Source organism: Culex quinquefasciatus, chromosome 2 (genome assembly GCF_015732765.1).
Source record: "Culex quinquefasciatus strain JHB chromosome 2, VPISU_Cqui_1.0_pri_paternal, whole genome shotgun sequence".
NCBI lineage: Eukaryota > Metazoa > Arthropoda > Insecta > Diptera > Culicidae > Culex > Culex quinquefasciatus.
In genome coordinates, this window is record NC_051862.1 from 194,826,549 (window position 1) to 194,847,603 (window position 21,055).

General features: G+C 38.6%; 4 protein-coding genes, 1 long non-coding RNA gene and 1 pseudogene across 9 annotated transcripts; 3 read left to right on the forward strand and 3 right to left on the reverse strand.

Moving 5' to 3' along the window:
- Window positions 1-106: 106 nt before the first annotated feature.
- On the forward strand, window positions 107-20,779 carry LOC6034856 (adult cuticle protein 1). 5 transcript variants are annotated; one of them, XM_038255711.1, is made up of 3 exons: window positions 107-173; window positions 16,927-16,971; window positions 20,227-20,779. In XM_038255711.1, exons 1-3 carry the CDS (start codon window positions 168-170, stop codon window positions 20,656-20,658), a joined length of 483 nt encoding a protein of 160 aa, XP_038111639.1. In that variant the 5' UTR covers window positions 107-167; the 3' UTR covers window positions 20,659-20,779. The 5 variants fall into 5 exon arrangements, with proteins under 5 accessions (XP_038111639.1, XP_001845126.2, XP_038111638.1 ...); XM_038255710.1 differs by lacking the exon at window positions 107-173 and adding an exon at window positions 16,759-16,863 and having other exon boundaries at window positions 20,227-20,776; XM_001845074.2 differs by lacking the exons at window positions 16,927-16,971; window positions 20,227-20,779 and adding an exon at window positions 240-658.
- On the reverse strand, window positions 3,195-3,743 carry LOC119767339. The gene is made up of 2 exons (XR_005277458.1): window positions 3,618-3,743; window positions 3,195-3,562 (listed from the first exon to the last, which is right to left on the reverse strand). It is a non-coding gene; the product is annotated as an uncharacterized LOC119767339 (long non-coding RNA).
- On the forward strand, window positions 10,327-10,777 carry LOC119767333. Its single transcript, XM_038255718.1, has 2 exons — window positions 10,327-10,378; window positions 10,439-10,777. Exons 1-2 carry the CDS (start codon window positions 10,373-10,375, stop codon window positions 10,772-10,774), a joined length of 342 nt encoding a protein of 113 aa, XP_038111646.1. The 5' UTR covers window positions 10,327-10,372; the 3' UTR covers window positions 10,775-10,777.
- Window positions 11,731-12,430, forward strand: LOC119767338 (adult cuticle protein 1-like). The gene is made up of 2 exons (XM_038255723.1): window positions 11,731-11,820; window positions 12,071-12,430. Exons 1-2 carry the CDS (start codon window positions 11,815-11,817, stop codon window positions 12,353-12,355), a joined length of 291 nt encoding a protein of 96 aa, XP_038111651.1. The 5' UTR covers window positions 11,731-11,814; the 3' UTR covers window positions 12,356-12,430.
- LOC6034855 (cuticle protein 16.5) lies at window positions 15,167-15,908 on the reverse strand. Its single transcript, XM_001845073.2, has 2 exons — window positions 15,831-15,908; window positions 15,167-15,768 (listed from the first exon to the last, which is right to left on the reverse strand). The coding sequence occupies exons 1-2, from the start codon at window positions 15,834-15,836 to the stop codon at window positions 15,268-15,270; spliced, it is 507 nt and encodes a 168-aa protein (XP_001845125.1). The 5' UTR covers window positions 15,837-15,908; the 3' UTR covers window positions 15,167-15,267.
- On the reverse strand, window positions 18,586-19,387 carry LOC6034854 (annotated as a pseudogene).
- Window positions 20,780-21,055: the final 276 nt, after the last annotated feature.

Below are 21,055 nucleotides of genomic sequence, written 5' to 3' on the forward strand. Positions count from 1 at the left end.
GATTATATCTTAAGATTCCAATCGATGTTGCATGAAGTTCTACCTAGTTAAAATTCACTATATAAACATGGCGGCTGAACAATTTGAATCACAGTTCATCAGCCAACGCAGCACACAACAAATCCTTCGTCTTTCGAGTCCTTACAGGAATCCTAAAAACAACAATCATGAAGGTATGTCGTTGTTCATTGTAATTGTTAAAAAATGTATTCTAATTGTTCCCCATTTTTTTCAAACAGTGCATCGCAGCTGTAGTCATGGTCGTCTTCGCCGTTGCTGAAGGATCCCTGTACGCCAACTGGGCTTCTCCGTTGGCCTACACCCTGCCACATACCACCGTGGTCCAGGATAACTCGTACGCCCGGTACGTTGCTGCTGCCCCGTGGGGATACGCTGCGGCCCCCGTGGCTTATTCGGGCTATTCGGCTTATCCGTACGCTGCCAGCTACCCAGCCGCTGCTGCCTATGTCCACCAGCCAGCTGTGGCCGTCGTTGCCCAGAAGGAGGCTCGCTATCTGGCCGCCAACCGTGGAGCCGTCCATGATGCGCCCCTGGCCGGACATGCCGTGTCCCAGCAGTCGCTGAATCTGGCTCCGGCTCTGGGAACGCTGTAAATCAGAATGAATGTGTGTGTTTATGTGTAAATAAATTTTCTGAAATGAATATCTGATTACTATAATTGTCTAGGGAATGAACAACAGTTTTTAAAGGGACAGCACGGTTTAGCTTTAGAGCAATTAAAAACATCAAATTCGGCTTGCGGCGCAAATTTTTAAACATTTTCATTATTCATGGTTTAACAATGCCATTGCTTTTTTAACCATTTTAGTCCTGAAGGTTCATATATAACCCAAAAATCATTATTTCCAAAAGTAGCTTAAAGTTTTCTTATAATCATAAAAATGATTTTCTCATCATTAACTAAAAAATATATTTTAAAAAAGTCAGGCCTTAAAGGGATAAATTAATAAAACGAATGCCCACTTGGGGCCATTGAGACGTGTTGATTTTTTTGTATCAGTGTTTTTTTTTGTTTGCCACGAGTACTTCCTGAAAAATTGCACTGAATTGATAGATTGCAACTCAAACTCATTTTATTTTTTAAGTTTACATTTTTTCTAATTTGGCAAAAGTCCATTGATTTTGATACCAGTTCAGTATTGTTTAGTCTAAATGTAAAAAAATATATATGCCAGTTATTCATATAAAGCTCGGATTATCTTCCTGTCAGCCTTATCTGCAGGAAAGTGTAAAACAATGAAAAATCAATCCATCGGGAAACACCACCAAGTTGCGCAGATTTAGCCATAAAAATTCCTTCTTTTTCAAATTCACTTCGTATCTCCAGGCCATACAAGCGTGGCAAATAAGGAAATCGCACAAACCAGGACCCCATAAAATAAATGCCAAACCGCGCGCGACGCGTGGAAAGAAACAAACCAGAGCAAAAGGTGGCTATTAACTGGACCCAAAATTGTTGTTTAATGCTCCATTTCGATATACCTCTTAGTGGTAACGCTGTTGAGACTGGTCAGTACATACATCGCCGACCAACGCTGGTCGTACGACCGGACTGGGTTGGGCCTTAATTTAGCTGGAATTTGATTTATTTGAACTTAACAACTTGCTCAATGTGGGTATTGCTTACACGCTTCGGTGGACAGCCGGCCTTTGGAATTAAGAACAATTTGTTCAAATTTATACAATAAAAATTTGCATGGAGTTTCATAATTATTTTCTTGTGTTCATTTAAAACGACTCAAACAATATATGACAATTTAACGAATACTTTTCCAATTTCCATAAGCAAATAATTCAAAATGATTAAAATAAAAAAAAAACACAGATGTGATTTGGGCATTCTTTACGTTACAAACTGAAACACTACCCAAAAAAATCAAGTCATGCAATTTTTTCCTCAAATTTACAGCCAGTGAGTAGGGTAGTCATTAATGAGACACTTTTGGTTTTCAACTTACAAAGATTTTTCTCATTTTTTCATCAGCATGTTTTAATGAGCTTTTTGTTGCATTTACTTTCTTTTAATGTGTTCTAACATTGACCAAAATATGAGATCGATCCGACATCTACAGCCAGAGTTATTCAACTGTCTAATTGTAGACGCACTTGGCAGGAACCATGCCACAGTGTTCGGAATGGCAAAATTAAGTGGAATAAATTGATAACTCCTTTATTTGACGTCCTAGCGAAATGGTGTCTTCGGAAGAGTTGTTGTACTTGATAAGGACTATCTTTTGAAGTTATTGACATACAGGGTGACGACCTTCCAGGGTGTCAACCAAAAACTAACATTGTTGGATGACGATGTAGGGCTTTGGTGTCTTCGGCAAAGTTGTAGAGGAAAAAATTTCATGAAAGTTTGTCGAAGGCGCCAAATTTGTAGCTCTTAATCCATTCGAGATATACGCCATTTTTGCAAAAATGGTCCAAAAAAGCACTTTTTGGGTGATAACTCAAAATGTGAGCATTTTAGCGGCCTACTATGTTTTGGAGAGTTGTTTATGAAATAAAATTACACATCTTTGCCGAAGACAGCAAAATGTTTTGAGCCTTTATTGAGGAGTTATAACAATTTTTAGGTGATTTTGAGCCTATTTTCAAGTTGCTATGTTTTCAAAATGGCGCATTTTGGCGCAAAACCGAACAATGCACCTGAAAGTACTCACTTTCAACTACATTTCCTGAAAATATCTCCGTGTCTATCGGTGTCTATTTTTAGATAACTCAATTTTAGTTTGACTGTTTTTAATCAATTTATTTATAATTTTTAAGCGGAATCTTATTGAAAACGTGGTAATAATCGGTAAATTGAAGAGTAAATTGATCGATTATTATGGAAAATACATTATTTACACGGAGAAAAAAGCGTTCCGGAATTCGTGAACAATGTACCACGAAATCGGGAACAGCGTGATATTCTACGGTACGAAAACGTACCATGAACACTTTCCATGAACTAATCGCAAATCATGCACACTTGTTCACGCTGCTAAGCTTTTCAAATCCCCTAAACATTTTGATATCGATGAGCTTTAAGCTTACAAGCAATTTCACAGCGCCATCTGCATATCGTTCGATACTGTAATGAAGCTTTCAACCTGCCATCTAGCGGTGGGTTATTGGTGGGTTACGCAAGCTTTGCGCTTCCAGAATGTTCTTATCCAAAAGAAACCTTTTTTCAAAACAAAAAAAAAACAAGAAAACTAAGTTTTTCTTTATTCACAACATTACTAATGTTTACAATGCAGATTCTTATGATAAATTTTCACAGTGATATTCACTCAAATTTCCTTGCGCTTGTGAAGCTGAAATCTGCTCTCCGCCGAAGATTCTCCCAACAGCGGATGTCTGCTTCCGGATTCAGGTTGCTAGCCAGCTTGATCTTACAATTTCGTTGAGTTTGAAAACAGACCAGTTCCACTCTTGCCTGGTCATCGCCGCGTCCTCGGGGGGAAAACACACTTCGAAATGCCAACGCCCAATTTCGGAATTTGTGACGGCTGACCACAACCTGGAACGCCGGGAGTAATTGCGTTTTGTCCTGCAAAAAAAGCTGAAATTAGCATACACAATACTCAAATAAACAAATAACTTACCATTTACACTCAATCCTTGACCGTCGGAATGATTCCCAAGGCCGACAATGGCCAATGTTCCAAAAAAATATGGTCCATTTTAGCTGGAAACCCGGAAACTTTGACACTGAATCTAGTTTCAACATGTTTTGTTGCTAGGCGCTATCGACTAAACTTTTTTTCGGGGACGTGCAGTGATAACGAGACGCGCAAACAGAACACCGTGCAGATATTCCGTTACGATTTAAAAATATATTAAATGAAAAGTTTATTATTTAATTAAATTGTATTTAATTTATACACATCTTTATAAAAAAGTTATAATATTTTTAAAATACAATTAATTCCAATTTATTGTTATTGTGGGCGTCAATAATTAGAGTTCGAGCGCGTTGATATCTCGATTTGTTTATTAAGTTCTATAAACAAATGTAAACATTAAAATATGTACCAGCCAGCTCAGCGTTGCCACATGTACAGATATTTTTGGCACAGACCAAAAACTCAAACTAATTATTTTTACAGTTAAAATACACTTGAGTAGTTTTTGTAAACTGCACTTAAAAGGTAAACATTTTTTGCATCTTTTTACTTGTTTAGTTTTTGATAAAAATGTTTTTCTTTAAAGTTATACTTGATTGAGTGTTTGGTATGTGCCAAAAATATCTGTACGTGTGGCAAGCCTGAGCCAGCTAAACAATAATGTGCAGTGTGCTAGTGTAGGTGAGATTGGGCTCAGATAAAGTTATCTACGTGCGCATGTATTGCGTGTACGTACATTAAAAAAATATGTTATATTGAGTCATAACGATAAAGTTTATTTTCCTGAGTACAATGACCCTTTAAAAGACCCCAAAGGATTTAAAATGGATTTTTAATTGAATTTTAAAAAATTAACTTAATGGTCCTTCGTGACAGAAAAGGTCCTACTTGACAGCTCGTTCCAAGGGGACCATAGTTTATCAATTGAATAAATGTTGTCTTGTCAATATTTGTTTTGCATTAAAATAAAAAAAAACAACAACAAAAAATGACAAGACAACATTTTACAATGGATTAACTATGGTCCCATTCAAACAAGTTGTCAAGTAGTATGCTTTATGGCAAGAAGAGCCATGAAGCTAATTTTTGAAAATTGAATCAAAAATCCATTATAAAAAGGGTTATTGTAATCAAAATACTAACCTAAATATTTTGATTTTGAAATACCGTTGTACGTCTTTAACCGATCTGTGTTCCCAACATTATAAATTACCTAAAAGAATATAAAGTTTGTATTTGATTTCAAATACATCGAGAAGAACTATACAATGTATTCTGAATAGTTTACAACGGTTTTATAAGGTTTTCCAATGAAAATTGATTTTTTTGTAAATTGTTTTTTGATCCAAAAACTTTTATAAAAATTTGCAGCACCAATGAACTTTTTAAATGCACTGGTATCCTACTAACTTTATTAACTTTATTTTTGAAACTTATAAATGTCTAAGTACAGAGCAAGTATTTGTAATGCAATCATGGCCAATCATGGGAAACTATTTATGAAATTTTTGAAAACCATGCAAATATTATGAAGACACCGACAAATTTATAAACTAAAGTCAATAAAAACACATTTCTCTTCAAAATCTACCAAATCCAAAATATTTTTTTGCCTGCGAACTATTCTTGACATTTTTTTTATAATTTTGATGCAAGTCGACATTTTGCGATGGATCAACTATAGGCAATTTGGAAAGAGCTGTTAAAAATAAAAATAAAATTATTCATATTAAAAGAATAAACAGATCAGATAATTTGGTTTTGGCTTTTATGTGGATTGATCTTCAGAAACTTGTTTGAACACGTCAAAATTCGTTTTACTCCACACATGAACAAAAGGCTGCGTTGAACTTGTGTTAGTGCATGAGATGTTAGAAAGCTCTCTCGGGCAAAACACTTCACAGGTAGGTGGCGTCACAAAACCAAGCTGTTTTGGGCCATCCGGAAAGCTTTTTTAGACATAAGAATCAGTTCGCGATTTTATGAACAATGTGCACGATATCGTGTTTTTTTCTCCATGATATCATGAACAAGTTCACGATTTCATGAACGGCGAAAGTACGCGATTACATGCACATTTGTTCACGAATTTCAGAACGCTTTTTTCTCCGTGTATGCTTTAATTATGACACACATTCTAAAATTATGAATAAAAACATATTTCGCCCAAAAATAATGCAGGTTAAAATTTTAAGTAATTGTTCGTATTTGAAATTAAGTATTTCTTTTTATACTTGGTCAATTCAGAAAGGTTGTCGTATTTTTTCATAGACATAGTTTTTCCATAATAATCGATCAATTTACCCTTCAATTTACCGATTATTACCACGTTTTCAATAAGATTCCGCTTAAAAATTATAAATAAATTGATTTAAAACAGTCAAACTAAAATTGAGTTATCTAAAAATAGACACCGATAGACACGGAGATATTTTCAGGAAATGTAGTTGAAAGTGAGTACTTTCAGGTGCATTGTTCGGTTTTGCGCCAAAATGCGCCATTTTGAAAACATAGCAACTTGAAAATAGGCTCAAAATCACCTAAAAATTGTTATAACTCCTCAATAAAGGCTCAAAACATTTTGCTGTCTTCGGCAAAGATGTGTAATTTTATTTCATAAACAACTCTCCAGATCATAGTAGAGCAATTCTCTGAGTTTTCGGTCATTCGATTTTTTTTGTATTTTTTAATCCGGCTGAAACTTTTTTGGTGCCTTCGGTATGCCCAAAGAAGCCAATTTGCATCATTAGTTTGTCCATATAATTTTCCATACAAATTTGGCAGCTGTCCATACAAAAATGATATGTGAAAATTCAAAAATCTGTATCTTTTGAAGGAATTTTTTGATCGAGTTGGTGTCTTCGACAAAGTTGTAGGTATGGATATGGACTACACTGAAAAAAAATGATACACGGTAAAAAAAATTTTGGTGATTTTTTATTTAACTTTTTGTCACTAAAACTTGATGTGCAAAAAAAACACTATTTTTTTTTTATAATTTTTTGATATGTTTTAGAGGACATAAAATGCCAACTCTTCAGAAATTTCCAGAATGGGCAAAAAATCTTTGACCGAGTTATGATTTTTTGAATCAACACTGATTTTTTCAAAAAATCGAAATATCGGTCGCAAAATTTTTTCAACTTCATTTTTCGATGTAAAATCGAATTTGCAATCAAAAAGTACTTTAGTGAATTTTTGATAAAGTGCACAGTTTTCAAGTTATAGCCATTTTCAGGTAACTTTTTTGAAAATAGTCGCAGTTTTTCATTTTTTTAAAATTAGTGCCCATGTTTGCCCACTTTTGAAAAAAATATTTTTGAAAAGCTGAGAAAATTCTCTATATTTTGCTTTATTGAACTTTGTTGATGCGACCCATAGTTGCTGAGATATTGCTATGCAAAGGCTAAAAAACAGGAAAATTGATGTTTTCTAAGTCTCACCCAAACAACCCACCATTTTCTAATGTCGATATCTCAGCAACTATAGGTCCGATTTACAATGTTAAAACATGAAACATTCGTGAAATTTTCCGATCTATTCGAAAAAAATATTTTAAAAAATTTAAAATCAAGACTAACATTTTAAACGGGCCAAACATTCAATATTACTTCAATATTTTTGAAAATATTTTTTTCGAAAAGATCGGAAAATTTCACGAATGTTTCATGTTTTAACATTGTAAATCGGACCTATAGTTGCTGAGATATCGACATTAGAAAATGTTGGGTTGTTTGGGTGAGACTTAGAAAACATCAATTTTCCTGTTTTTTAGCCTTTGCATAGCAATCTCTCAGCAACTGTGGGTCGCATCAACAAAGTTCAATAAAGCAAAATATAGAGAATTTTCTCAGCTTTTCAAAAATATTTTTTTCAAAGGTGGGCAAACATGGGCACTAATTATAAAAAATGAAAAACTGCGACAATTTTCAAAAAAGTTACCTAAAAATGGCTATAACTTGAAAACGGTGCACTTTATCAAAAATTCACTAAAGTACTTTTTGATTGCAAATTCGATTTTTCATCGAAAAATGAAGTTGAAAAAATTTTGCGACCGATATTTCGATTTTTTGAAAAAATCAGTATTGATTCAAAAAATCATAACTCGGTCAAAGATTTTTTGCCCATTCTGGAAATTTCTGAAAAGTTGGCATTTTATGTCCTCTAAAACATATCAAAAATAAAAAAATAAAATAGTGTTTTTTGCACATCAAGTTTTAGTGACAAAAGTTAAATAAAAAATCACCAAATTTTTTTACCGTGTAGCATTTTTTTTCAGTGTAGTCCATATCCATACCTACAACTTTGTCGAAGACACCAACTCGATCAAAAAATTCCTTCAAAAGATACAGATTTTTGAATTTTCACATATCATTTTTGTATGGACAGCTGCCAAATTTGTATGGAAAATTATATGGACAAACTAATGATGCAAATTGGCTTCTTTGGGCATACCGAAGGCACCAAAAAAGTTTCAGCCAGATTAAAAAATACAAAAATTAAAATTAAAGAAAAAAGACCGATTCCGTAGAGAACTGCTCAGTAGGCCGCTAAAATGCTCACATTTTGAGTTATCACCAAAAAAGTGCTTTTTTGGACCATTTTTGCAAAAATGGCGTATATCTCGAGTAGATTAAGAGCTACAAATTTGGCGCCTTCGACAAACTTTCATGAAATTTTTTCCTCTACAACTTTGCCGAAGACACCAAAGCCCTACATCGTCATCCAACAATGTTAGTTTTTGGTTGACACCCTGGAAGGTCGTCACCCTGTATGTCAATAACTTCAAAAGATAGCCCTTATCAAGTACAACAACTCTTCCGAAGACTCCATTTCGCTAGGACGTCAAATAAAGGAGTTATCAATTTATTCCACTTAATTTTGCCATTCCGAACACTGTGCAATGAGACAGCTGGGGAACAATGAGACACTCTACGAAAATCAAGATTTTTCTAGTAAAACATCATGTTTTTGTATTGTTCCATTGCAGGTAACTTGCCTTGAACATTTTATAGCAATTTTGCCAACATGAAACTTTAATTAACAAAAGTTATCTTAAAAAGTATTTAAATTTTGTTAAATTCGTATATTTATACCAAATAACTTTGTATTTTTGGTTAAATGAAGTTAAAACTCTACAAATATGCCAAAAATCACTTTTAATTCATGTTTTGAAAGATTTCCATAGATTTTGAAAAATTTAATGAAGAAAAATCAAAGTGTCTCATTGTTACCCATGAGCTGAAATGAGTGGGGAACAATGAGACAGTCCTGGATACTGGGTATATTCAAAATTTTGGCCAAACCTAATGAAAGGACATTGTAGCCCAACTCAATCCCTATGGAACGTCGAAAGAAATTTGAAGAAATAATAGTGTTGGTGTTAATGGCAGCCTACAAGCGAAAAAGTAATTTTTGTCCAAGATTTACTTTTACACCCCAGTATCAAACATTTATGAAAAACATTTCAAGGGAGCGTCCATAACCAAAGCCACTATAATGGCAGACGTGTATTCAGTAGACACACCTTTCCCCCAAATATGAGCCTGATTGGTTGGAACTACGACTTGTGAGAGCCATTTTATCATTGTTCCCCGTGTCTCATTGATGACTACTCTACCCTACTTGTTGGTGTGTCCATAATCGTATCCACCGTAGTTCCACTTCATTGTCGATGAGCTTGGCGTTTCCGTAGGCGCCCACAACCGGTGCCTAAGCATTATCGTAGACTGGCAGACCTCCGTACAATCCTGCAGAATAGCCTGGATAGCCGAAAGCAAAAAAATAAAAGAGTCAAAAAATTTAAATTACAGGGCACGGTGTCAACATTTGAATGAGCAAAGAGTTTTTAAATGTATTATACGATTTTTTTCGAGAATTTTTTTTTTGCGGTGCTGTTGTAATTTTATAAAAGTTCAAAATATTTGTAAACGAGCCCAAACATGCTAATTATGATTAATTTTGATTGATTAATTTATGATTCAATTTTCATTGAAATTTCAATGATTTTGAAAACTATTTGTTTTGCCCAATTTTGAAGGGAGGGGGGGTTTTGGGTAGGAGTTCAAAAAAAGTAACCGCATATTTAAAATGTACCAATCGTTTTATTTTCTTCTAATTTTTCAGCGCTAAACCACAACGACCTTCTCGCCACCAACTGGGACTGGGGCAACATGGACCGATCCTGGAGTGGCCGCAATCTGCTTCGACACTGGCACAACAGTCTGAGTAAGTCCGTGATGTCCCCAGCCAGCTCCATACACTCCAGCTCCGTAGGTTCCCCATGGCTGTCCCCACGGATAAGCGGCCTCATGTCCAAGGTTGGCTTGCACAACGGTCTTGTGCGATGAAGACCTGCAAATGGGGTAAAATCGTTAATTGATGCAATTTTCATTGGAGGGTAGTAAGCGTTTGACTCACCTTCATTGTTACAGTTGGTTGACTTATTGTTGGTTTGTTACTTGATGAGCTGCAAGACGACTGTGACTTTTTTGAAACAATCCTACAGTTTTTATAGGCCAACGAATTTGTGTCCTTATGTGGTAGAGTTTCGAACAATCGAACAATTTGGCAAAGGATGTGATTTATGAATCATCTAGGAACTAGAAGTTCAAGTTCGAAATTTAATAACTGATTGAAATCGTATAAATGAAGAGCAAAACTGGTCGTTGACAACATTCGTAGGCCATCAATTGTAAGAGTCACTTTAGTGAAGAACATCAGCAACTTCAAAAATGAAGGTAATGTTCAGAAATTCAAATATCAGTAGGTAGCCCTTTACTAACACTCTCATTCCACAGATCTTCATTGCCCTATTCGCCGTTGCTCTGGCCGTTGTGGCAGCTGAGCCATCGTACGTGACCTCGGTGCTTCCTCAAGCGGTTCCAGTTCCGGTGAGCACCTCGGTGTGGCCACCCTACGGAGTGTACGGAAAAGGACTGGCTCAGCGTTATGCACCCGTAGCCAGTTATCCAGGATACTCTGCGGGAGTGTACGGAGGTCTGCCAGTCTACGATAATGCTTGGGGATACTCGGCACCGGTTTTGGGCGCTTACGGAAACGCCAAGCTCATCGACAATGGACTGTGGAACTACGGTGGATACGGCTATGGACACACCAACAAGTACTGGCTGTAAATTTCAAGAATAAAACATATTTTTTTTTGCTGAAACATTTTCAAAACATCCTCTTTTAAATATAATTGTAACACGACAAATCAACAAATGTTATGTTTTGGCATGACGCTCTTTGCGTTATTTAGTCAGGATTGCACAGATTCACCAAAACCATTTCAAAAAAGGATATTCAAATTGTGAACAAATTGAACATCGCATGAGCATAGTTCACAGCAGTTTTTAGAGCACTAAAGGGGTTACATACATGTAAATCGGCAAAAATGTCAGAGGTGGGTTTGAGCACACACTTAAACTTTTTTTGAAATCTGTTTTCAGGGCATTAAAATATTACTTTTCATCTATTAACAAAACAAATTTGAAGACATTTGGTTGTAGCTTTGCCGAGATATAGCTATTTGAAGTTAGCAGTTTCAAAAAACATTGCTTCGACCAAATCGGCTCAAAATTTTGGTGAAGACTCGTTAAACCGGTTCCGTGTGCATGACGAAGGCCGATTTTCAAAAAGTTTATTTTAAAAAAAGATAAAAATATTTTTTTTTTGTTTTTCATATAAAAAATCGCCGGTTTTTGATTTTTGTATTTTTTGAAAATTCAAAATATCGAAATCAGGCTTCGTCATGCACACGGAATATGTCATGGGAGTCTTCACCCAAAATTTCAGCCAATTTGGTCCGTCCCATCTCGAGATATCGTGGCACCCGTAAATTAACTTGGTGTTCAGAGAAAAACGCTCAGAAAGTTAGACAGTTTTTTCAACTTTGACTCCTTTCTTACCATTTCTGGAATGATTGTAAGATCGAAATGAGTTTCATCAGAACGCACGTTCACTTCTCTATACTCAGCTGCACTGAACGCAATGTCAACTAATTGGCAAATTTCATCATGCCGAGATCTTTACTTAATGTAAGCCCATTCTAATCCTAGGGGAACCATCTTGAAGGGTAAGGTATATAAACCGGAGAAAATCCAGATCATTCCATCAGAAATTATCAGCTGTCTATCAAGCCAGGATTTATCAACAATCAGCCCTTGTGTTCAAAATGAAGGTAATCTACCTTCACTGAAAATAAATAAAACTACCAAATTCCTAAATTTTAAATTCCTAAATCCTTATTAAGTAATCCAAAAAATCCGATTACTAAATAAGGAAAAGAGGCAAAATTCCTAGAATAAATCAATTTGGTACTATTTTTTTATTTCAGTGTTGATTATTTTTAAATTATTTTTGGATTCAATCTGAGTTTTTTTTAGTCAATCACCGCCCTTCTTTTGCTGGCCATCGTTGCCGGAAGCCAGGCGTACATTCTGCCATACGGGCTACCCGCTGCCGTGATCCAAGCAAATCTGGGTCTTCCGGCTGCTGCCCTGGATCTCGGACCACATCCGTATGGCTCGGCAGCACTAGCCCTAGCCGCAGGTCATCCGGCAGCCATTTCGATTCCAGCTGTCCACCACCAGGCCCTTGCTGGACCAGCGTCGTATGTGGCCGCCAACCGCGGTTCCGTGCATGCTGCTCCCCTTCCTGGACATCTGATATCGCAGAAATCGCTCAACCTAGCCCCGGCCCCTGGAACCCTGTAGAATTGTAGATTGACTCCGGTCACGCAAAAGGGTAAAAAAAATGCTTCGATCGTTGCAGTAGCTCTAGTTTCAATAAATGAATTGCATTACAAACGAACATACAAAGGCTACGGGCATTTCAATTAATCGTTGATCTGTGACCCTCTCGATTGAGAGAGGGTTCAGAGCTTCGCGCCAGAACAACACTTCCACACCCGGTAGAGAAAAACCTCAATTAAAATGCTTTTCTTGCAATACCTGGTCGTACAACTTCTCTGGTTCATGGAGTACGGGTGTAGATACTACTCACCGTTGTCACAATATCAAGGTCGTTCGGTATACGATCGAGTTTGTCTCTCTTGGTTGGGCCTGCACTCGGTTGACCACAGTAGTGGTCAGCATTGCCTTCCTCCCATGGCATGGCTTAATCGGGAATTCTTGTTGGACTTCGTGGTTATCCAGAGGTGCTACAGTGGACTCACAGAAAGTGCGGACTTCTGGTTTAAACCAACCCAGTCGTGGTAACAAAATGACAGAGTTTGCGCTTTCAGCAAAGCCGTCCTTCTTTATGGACTCAAATATTAACCATTAAACTTGTTTTCACATTTCTGTCCTGCATACTTTTTGCTTTTTGCTGCAGTCTGGATTTTCAATGCTCGCGAGCCAACACCTTCCTGACAAGTTTGCTCGAAGGTGATTATTTTGTGCATGCATTTCAAAAAACTTAACTGGTCAGCGCTATGTGGTTTCCGGGTGACACATATTTGATTTTAAGATATATTTAGGAGATAATTTCAAAATAAATTACAAGTTTTTTGAGATGATCTGGAAATTGAATTTAATTTATTTTTGCATCGACCTCAATTGTTAAAAACCATTATTTTTATAAACAGTCAAATAAGTTATCATCTTTTCTTATTTTTTTTGTTGTCGGTTGTGAATAGAGAAGATTGCACAAAAAGTTTGAATACACAACTTGACATTTAAAGGTTGATGTCTGTAAACGCTTCAGTTTGGTCAATATATGATAGATTTGGGCTCCGTTCCATTAAAATTCGATTGAATTCAATTTTAGTGGTTTCCAGGCCAACAAATAAACTAACATTCAGTGTTTGAATTGATTTGTTTTTTATAAACAAATATTTTATATGTGATGTACATTTTTATTCAATGGTTTAATCGCATTTCAATTTATTTTGATGTTAGAAATTTAATAGACAAAGTTGAAATAAATAAAAAAATAAATTAAAGTATTTGTTAATGTTTTGATCTTGATGAAAAACGTTTGATTAGTAACAAAAACATCAATAAAAATTTTTTCAGTAGAATGTTTTATAAAGTATTTGTGTGTATTATAAATTAATTTAATTTTTTACTTTTTTTATTGAATTTTGATTGAGTTTATTGTTTGACACTAAAAAAAAAGCTGTATTTTAATAAAGTATTTATTTCTGGTTGGCCCTAGGTGATTTTTTTGAATTATTAACTTTGGTACTAACTTTGAATTGAACCTACCGAATCGCTTTTGTTCGGGCATATCAGCAACGGAGAGCATATTTCCTGCAAGTACGTGGAGCCAACCACCTCGTACGCAAATTAAATTGAGCTGCGTTGGGCGAGATATCCTGTTCGCGACTACACGAACGGATTATTTTTAGCATCGTGACATTTGTCTGCTGGTCACAGTTACGATGACGAGGCATAAACATGCACGCAATTTGTACTACCGTTGTTGCCTGTTCCGGGTGCTTGAATGAAGAGGTATAGGGATCCAGGATTCCCGTCTAAACCGGATTCCCACGGGAGGATATTCCAGACAAGTAGAACGTGACCAGCCGAGCAACACAATCCGAGGATGCCGAGAATCTGGTTTACTATTTCGTAACCAACACCGGGGTTGAATTCCAACCACGGGAAACTTTTATGCAAAGTGCGAACGTAATCAGCCAGTGACCACGGGTCCTGGCGTAATCGAATTGACCACTCCCTTCAAGTCAAGTTGGGTGGGCGTATCAAGCACCACAGGTGGTGGCCAGTTGCGTAAGTTCGGGATTTATCGTGAGAACCTTAGAACCTGTTGATATAGGGGTTGACCTATTTCTGGTTTTGATAAAACAAAACTTGCTGCAGCAAACAGCAACACCAGTGTGAACTTGTAAACCAGTTCACATATCTGGTACGAATTGTTGTTTGCGCTGTTCAGAAGTAATTCGACGCAGTGAGTAGGGAAACTTCGAAATGTAGAATGTTGCAAACTAGTACTAATCGTGGGTTGGAAATAACAAAGTTGCTCCTGAACCTACTGGCACGGGGCACACCTTTTGAAGGATATCAGGTAGTGCAAGCTGCGTTGCTCCAATTGGACTGAGTTATGACAAATGCAACAGAACTAAATTAATCGATTAGTCACAGTTGTGGTCTTTGTGTCCAGGATTTGCAATGTTTCTGGACCGTTACGCTGTGCTACATCGTTTGTTCCAGAGGGATGTCTAAAGATAGTAATCTCTCCGAGAACGGTACTCTCCCAGTCATTAATCTTACTAGTAAAGTGCACCTTTTCCGCGCACTTACATTGATTGGAAGATAAAGTCGTTAGTTCTATCTGGATCACCGTGTGGCGACCAGGAAGGTGTGGCCCCGGTCGTTAGATCAGACTGAGTGAAATGTAAACTGCCCGGTGAGAGGTGCTAATAGTCTGATTGATTACCGGGTATCAATCTTGGGACGACGAATTACACTAGCTGCAGTATCTTGGAGAGTTGCGGGATAGCGTATCATTAGCATCGTTTGATGTGAAAGGCGTTTCTTTGAGGTGACAGGTTCGAGATTATATGATTTGTACAACTACATTTATTGAACTCGACCGGATTCTGGATTAGTGATGACTTGATTTAGATTTGTAGGTATGGTCAGGTAGCTTAGATGCAATCGCTTTACAGGGTTCCCGCAGCTGGTTCCAGGTTCAGCGACTGCTGGGACACGGCATGTCCGGCGAGTGGAGCATCATGGACGGCTCCACGGTTGGCGGCCACATAGCGAGCTTCCTTCTGGGCGTACACGGCCACGGCGGGCTGGGCAACAACGGTGGCAGCTGGGGCCACAACTTGGGTAGCCTCAACGACCTCGGAGTCGACGGAGTAACGGACGGCCGGGGCAGCAGCGTAGGCCACCGGGGCGGCATACTGGGGAACGACGGAGTTCTGGACGTAGGTCGTGGCCACTGGGGCGGTGTATCCGGAGTAGGCAGAGTAGGCAACTGGAGCGGCGGCGTAGGTGGTGTACGGAGCAGCGGCGTAGGTCACCGGAACCGAAGCGACGTACCGTGGGGCCACGTTCTGCTGGACAACGGTGGTGTGAGGAGCCGAGTAGGCCAATGGGACGTAACCTCCCTCAGCAACAACGGCCAAAGCCATCATGACTACAGCTGCGATGCACTGTTAAAAAAGACGTAACAAATGTATGGTGGTGTTCCTTGGAGACTTGGTCGAATTCTTACCTTCATGATTGTTGTTTGGGTGGAGATCGGATTGATCGTTACAGTTGAAGATTTGGGTGAGTTCTGATAGCTTGATGGTCTTAATCTACTCCTTTATATTTAGAATGATTGCGTTGAGTGCTCTTGTCATCTCGTCCAAGAATTCGCATACAAAAAATGTTCTTTAATCCAAGCGCAAAAAAAGTATCAAAATGGAATAATCGTTTGTTTTATGATCCCACTTCTTGAACTAGTAACGGCTATATAAAACTGGTTTTATTCTGCACTCATATACCTAGTGTCAACATTTTTCGGGTGGTTGCCATTTGCTAACAGCTTTGGGGGTTGTACCATCAAATTTGTCGAAAAGTGGAGGCAATTAACCTTTTAGTTGCACGATTTGTCATGTCGGCGAAAGTGCATAATACATCATTGATTAGCTTTAGCGGAAGAGGGTACTAACTAACTGTGTATGTTAGATCAAATGTAAAAAAAAACTGTAGTTTTTCATGCTTTTAAATTAAACCTGAAAAATCGAAATAAATTATATCAGAACTATGTTAATTACCTTAAAAACTCGTGCATACACATTTTAACTGATTTATTTTTTCAGTTTCATTTTCATTGACCTAACATTTTGATTTTTTTTACAATATTTCAAAAATTAGAGCAGGTGGACAAAATCAGCAAATAAAATGTGTAATGCCCGAATAGAAAAAATCGTGCAAAAAGTGGTGTTGAGAACACCCACAAGATACCTCATGCGTGTCAGCCAGGCTTCTCCCGAACGCTTGGAGCAAAGCAAAAGAATGGTGGTATAACGCACTGAAGCTCTTTTTTTGTTACTCCTGGATTGCTCGACTTTATAGAATAATTTGGTAACCAGTTCTAATGACTGGTTTTTGATTCTGGAGCATCCAACCACAAATCTCTCGGTAAGGGTATAAAAGTCAACTCTGAATCTCCTTTGAAGACAGACCTTGACAGCACTCGCTTCAATCAGTATCAGTTCGTCCTTCAGCGACCAAACCCTCAGAAATCAATAATCATGAAGGTAAGTTTTTGGTAGTTTAATTTTTTGGGATAAAAGACTAATTTGTGTTCAAATTTACAACAGTGCATCGCAGCTGTAGTCATGATGGCTTTGGCCGTTGTTGCTGAGGCAAACACCGTCGCTTATTCCGTCCCGCTGGCCTATTCGGCTCCCCACACCACCGTTGTCCAGCAGAACGTGGCCCCACGGTACGTCGCTTCGGTTCCGGTGGCCTACGCCGCCGCTCCAGTTGCCTACTCTGCCTACTCCGGATACACCGCCCCAGTGGCCACGACCTACGTCCAGAACTCCGTCGTTCCCCAGTATGCTGCTCCGGTGGCCTACGCTGCTGCCCCAGTTGCCACCGTTGTTGCCCAGCCCGCCGTGGCCGTGTACGCCCAGAAGGAAGCTCGCTATGTGGCCGCCAACCGTGGAGCCGTCCATGATGCCCCACTCGCCGGACATGCCGTGTCCCAGCAGTCGCTGAACTTGGAACCAGCTGCCGGAACCGTTTAAGTTCCTTGTTGCATGCAATGAACTGATTCCGACCCGGATACTGATCCCAATGTTACTAAAAGTTGCGTTGCAATTTAGTGATTTATTTTAAGAAACAAGTCAAGTCGAATAAATGCTGTTTGTTTGTAATTTTAAATTTGTCAATTGTTTCTGTCGATAGCATACATATTACACGGAAAAAAAGAGTTTCCAAAATCGTGAACACCCGTTCATATTATTGGGAACCACGAACACGTGTTCAAATGTCATGGTACGATTTTCAAAAACGCCAAAAAATATAGTAGTTTATGCAACAAGTTGCAAAAGTCGTTCATTTATCCAACGAGGTTCACCGAGTTAGATAAAAACGACGAGTGCTGTAAAAATCAAGTTGCAACGATAGAACTCACATTTTTTGCATTTCAGAAAAACACTCATTGAGTGAAATTATATATCAAGTGTTCATGTGATTTGTCAATAAAACGTTTGAATCAAAAAATTTTTGAAAAGTATTAATTTTCAAAATAAGTGCTGAAAAGTTCAACTTTTCAGCACTCATTTCAGGGTTGAAATATAGAGCTTTTCAGCATATACTTTGAAAAGTGTTGCTGTTTGATTCTGTTATTTGTGGTACAGAAAATTAGACTATATCGTCGTTCAAGAATGACAGGAAAAGTAAGTAGTTTCACGACGGAATTGCAAAAAAAATGTTACAGAATGTATAGCACAGCCGTTGAATCATCAATCAATTTTTCGCCAAGCTCTTCTAGCAAACATCAGCTTGCTTGGTTGCATGAGAGTGAAGAAAATGTTTTCAGCGGCGGTGTTACACATTCGGTAACATTTTTAAATAGTTGACGATTTTTTTCGCACTCTGCAGCAAAGTTGTTCCCTGGAACACGGACTATGAGCTCATGAAATTTTTTGATAAATGCAAAAAATCGTTAAGGGGTTCAAAACTGTCGAAAACCAAAACACACTGAAACCCTGCGCGACAAGCTCATTCTTGAATTCAAACTCAATTCGCCAAATTTGAACCAAAACTGCGGCAGACCATAAAAATGTTGAATGAATAAACTAAAACAGAGGTAATCAACTTGGGAAGCAATCCAAACTCCTTTCGTAGTAATAATGCAATTTGGAAAATTACACATAAGATATTAATATGTTTCTAAGTGGATTTCAAGTTCATGAACGCTATTACGAATGCGTTATGCAAACCGCTCATTGCAAGTGAAAGAAAATAAATTTAAAATTACAAACAAACAGCATTTATTCGACTTGACTTGTTTCTTAAAATATATCACTAAACTGCAATGCATCATTAAGTTCCATTGGGATCAGTATCAGGATTGGGTTCAGTTCTTCGCACACAACACGGAATTAAACGGTTCCCGCAGCTGGTTCCAGGTTCAGCGACTGCTGGGACACGGCATGTCCGGCGAGTGGGGCATCATGGACGGCTCCACGGTTGGCGGCCACATAGCGAGCTTCTTTCTGGGCGTACACGGCCACGGCGGGCTGGGCAACAACGGTGGCAGCTGGGGCCACAACTTGTAGCCTCAACGACCTCGGAGTCGACGGAGTAACGGACGGCCGGGGCAGCAGCGTAGGCCACCGGGGCGGCATACTGGGGAACGACGGAGTTCTGGACGTAGGTCGTGGCCACTGGGGCGGTGTATCCGGAGTAGGCAGAGTAGGCAACTGGAGCGGCGGCGTAGGTGGTGTACGGAGCAGCGGCGTAGGTCACCGGAACCGAAGCGACGTACCGTGGGGCCACGTTCTGCTGGACAACGGTGGTGTGGGGAGCCGAGTAGGCCAATGGGACGTAACCTCCTTCAGCAACAACGGCCAAAGCCATCATGACTACAGCTGCGATGCACTGTTGTAAATTTGAACACAAATTAGTCTTTTATCCAAAAAATTCAAACTACCAAAAACTTACCTTCATGATTATTGATTTCTGAGGGTTTGGTCGCTGAAGGACGAACTGATACTGATTGAAGCGAGTGCTGTCAAGGTCTGTCTTCAAAGGAGATTCAGAGTTGACTTTTATACCCTTACCGAGAGATTTGTGGTTGGATGCTCCAGAATCAAAAACCAGTCATTAGAACTGGTTACCAAATGATTCTATAAAGTCGAGCAATCCGGGAGTAACAAAAAAAGAGCTTCAGTGCGTTATACCACCATTCTTTTGCTTTGCTCCTAGTTTTTGGAAGCAGCCTGGCTGACACGCATGATGAATCTTGTGGGTGTTCTCGAAACTACATTTGAAATTGGTCGGTGGCTTAAAATTAAATTTAAAAATCATATTTTATTTATATCTTCAAGTTTAATGTTTAACATTTCTATTTTTATTCATCAATTCAATAAACATGAATTTATCTCTAATGAAAAGACAAGTTTGCATGTCAAACAACTGAAAGGTTAATTGCCCCAACAGTTAGTCGATACCGCCAAAAATATTGCCGGCAAATGCCAACAACAACAAAAAAACCTTCTCACTCGATATATGGGAGCAAAATAGAACCAGCGATATATAGTCTCAACTAGTTTAAGAAGTGAGATCATAAAACGTACGCTCAAACCATTTTTTACTCATGGATTGAAATACATTTTTTTAGTATTTTTTACTACGATTTCTTGGACGAGATGACAAGATCGCTCAACGCAATCATTCCTAATATAAAGGAGTAGATTTTGACCATCAAGCTATCAGAACTCACCCAAATCTTCAACTGTAACGATCAATCCGATCTCCACCCAAACAACAATCATGAAGGTAAGAATTCGACCAAGTCTCCAAGGAACACCACCATACATTTGTTACGTCTTTTTTAACAGTGCATCGCAGCTGTAGTCATGATGGCTTTGGCCGTTGTTGCTGAGGGAGGTTACGTCCCATTGGCCTACTCGGCTCCTCACACCACCGTTGTCCAGCAGAACGTGGCCCCACGGTACGTCGCTTCGGTTCCTGTGACCTACGCCGCCGCTCCAGTTGCCTACTCCACCTACTCCGGATACACCGCCCCAGTGGCCACGACCTACGTCCAGAACTCCGTCGTTCCCCAGTATGCCGCCCCGGTGGCCTACGCTGCTGCCCCGGCCGTCCGTTACTCCGTCGACTCCGAGGTCGTTGAGGCTACCCAAGTTGTGGCCCCAGCTGCCACCGTTGTTGCCCAGCCCGCCGTGGCCGTGTACGCCCAGAAGGAAGCTCGCTATGTGGCCGCCAACCGTGGAGCCGTCCATGATGCCCCACTCGCCGGACATGCCGTGTCCCAGCAGTCGCTGAACCTGGAACCAGCTGCGGGAACCCTGTAAAGCGATTGCTTGTTTTGTGTGCTGTGATCGGAAACGAAATACATATCGCCAATTGTATTTCATGTTATTAAAGAATGTCAACTATCGTCAAAGTCATGTTTCTATTTGAAATGAATAAAAAATAGATTTTTATACAGCAACAAATATGTTTGCATTATTTAGTTTTTTTTTGACCTGTACAAGTATATTTTGATTTTGAGCTTGGAATTTTTTTTCTTACATTTGAAAACTAATTTAATTGTTATATTACCTGTCGATTTTAAAACAAATGTGTATTTGATTTTACTATTTTTTAAATGAAGACAAATCATGATTTCTTTTAAATTTATATTTTTGCTTGTTTTTCATATTTTGAGGATTGAGCGGTTGCTCATAAAAAAAGAAGTAAACTTAACAA

Bases quoted from the DNA above. Each gene is read 5' to 3' on its own strand.
- LOC6034856 (XM_038255711.1), top strand. The intron at 16,972-20,226 runs GCAAACACCGTC...GTTGTTGCTGAG, and splicing joins CTTTGGCCGTTGTTGCTGAG to GGAGGTTACGTCCCATTGGC.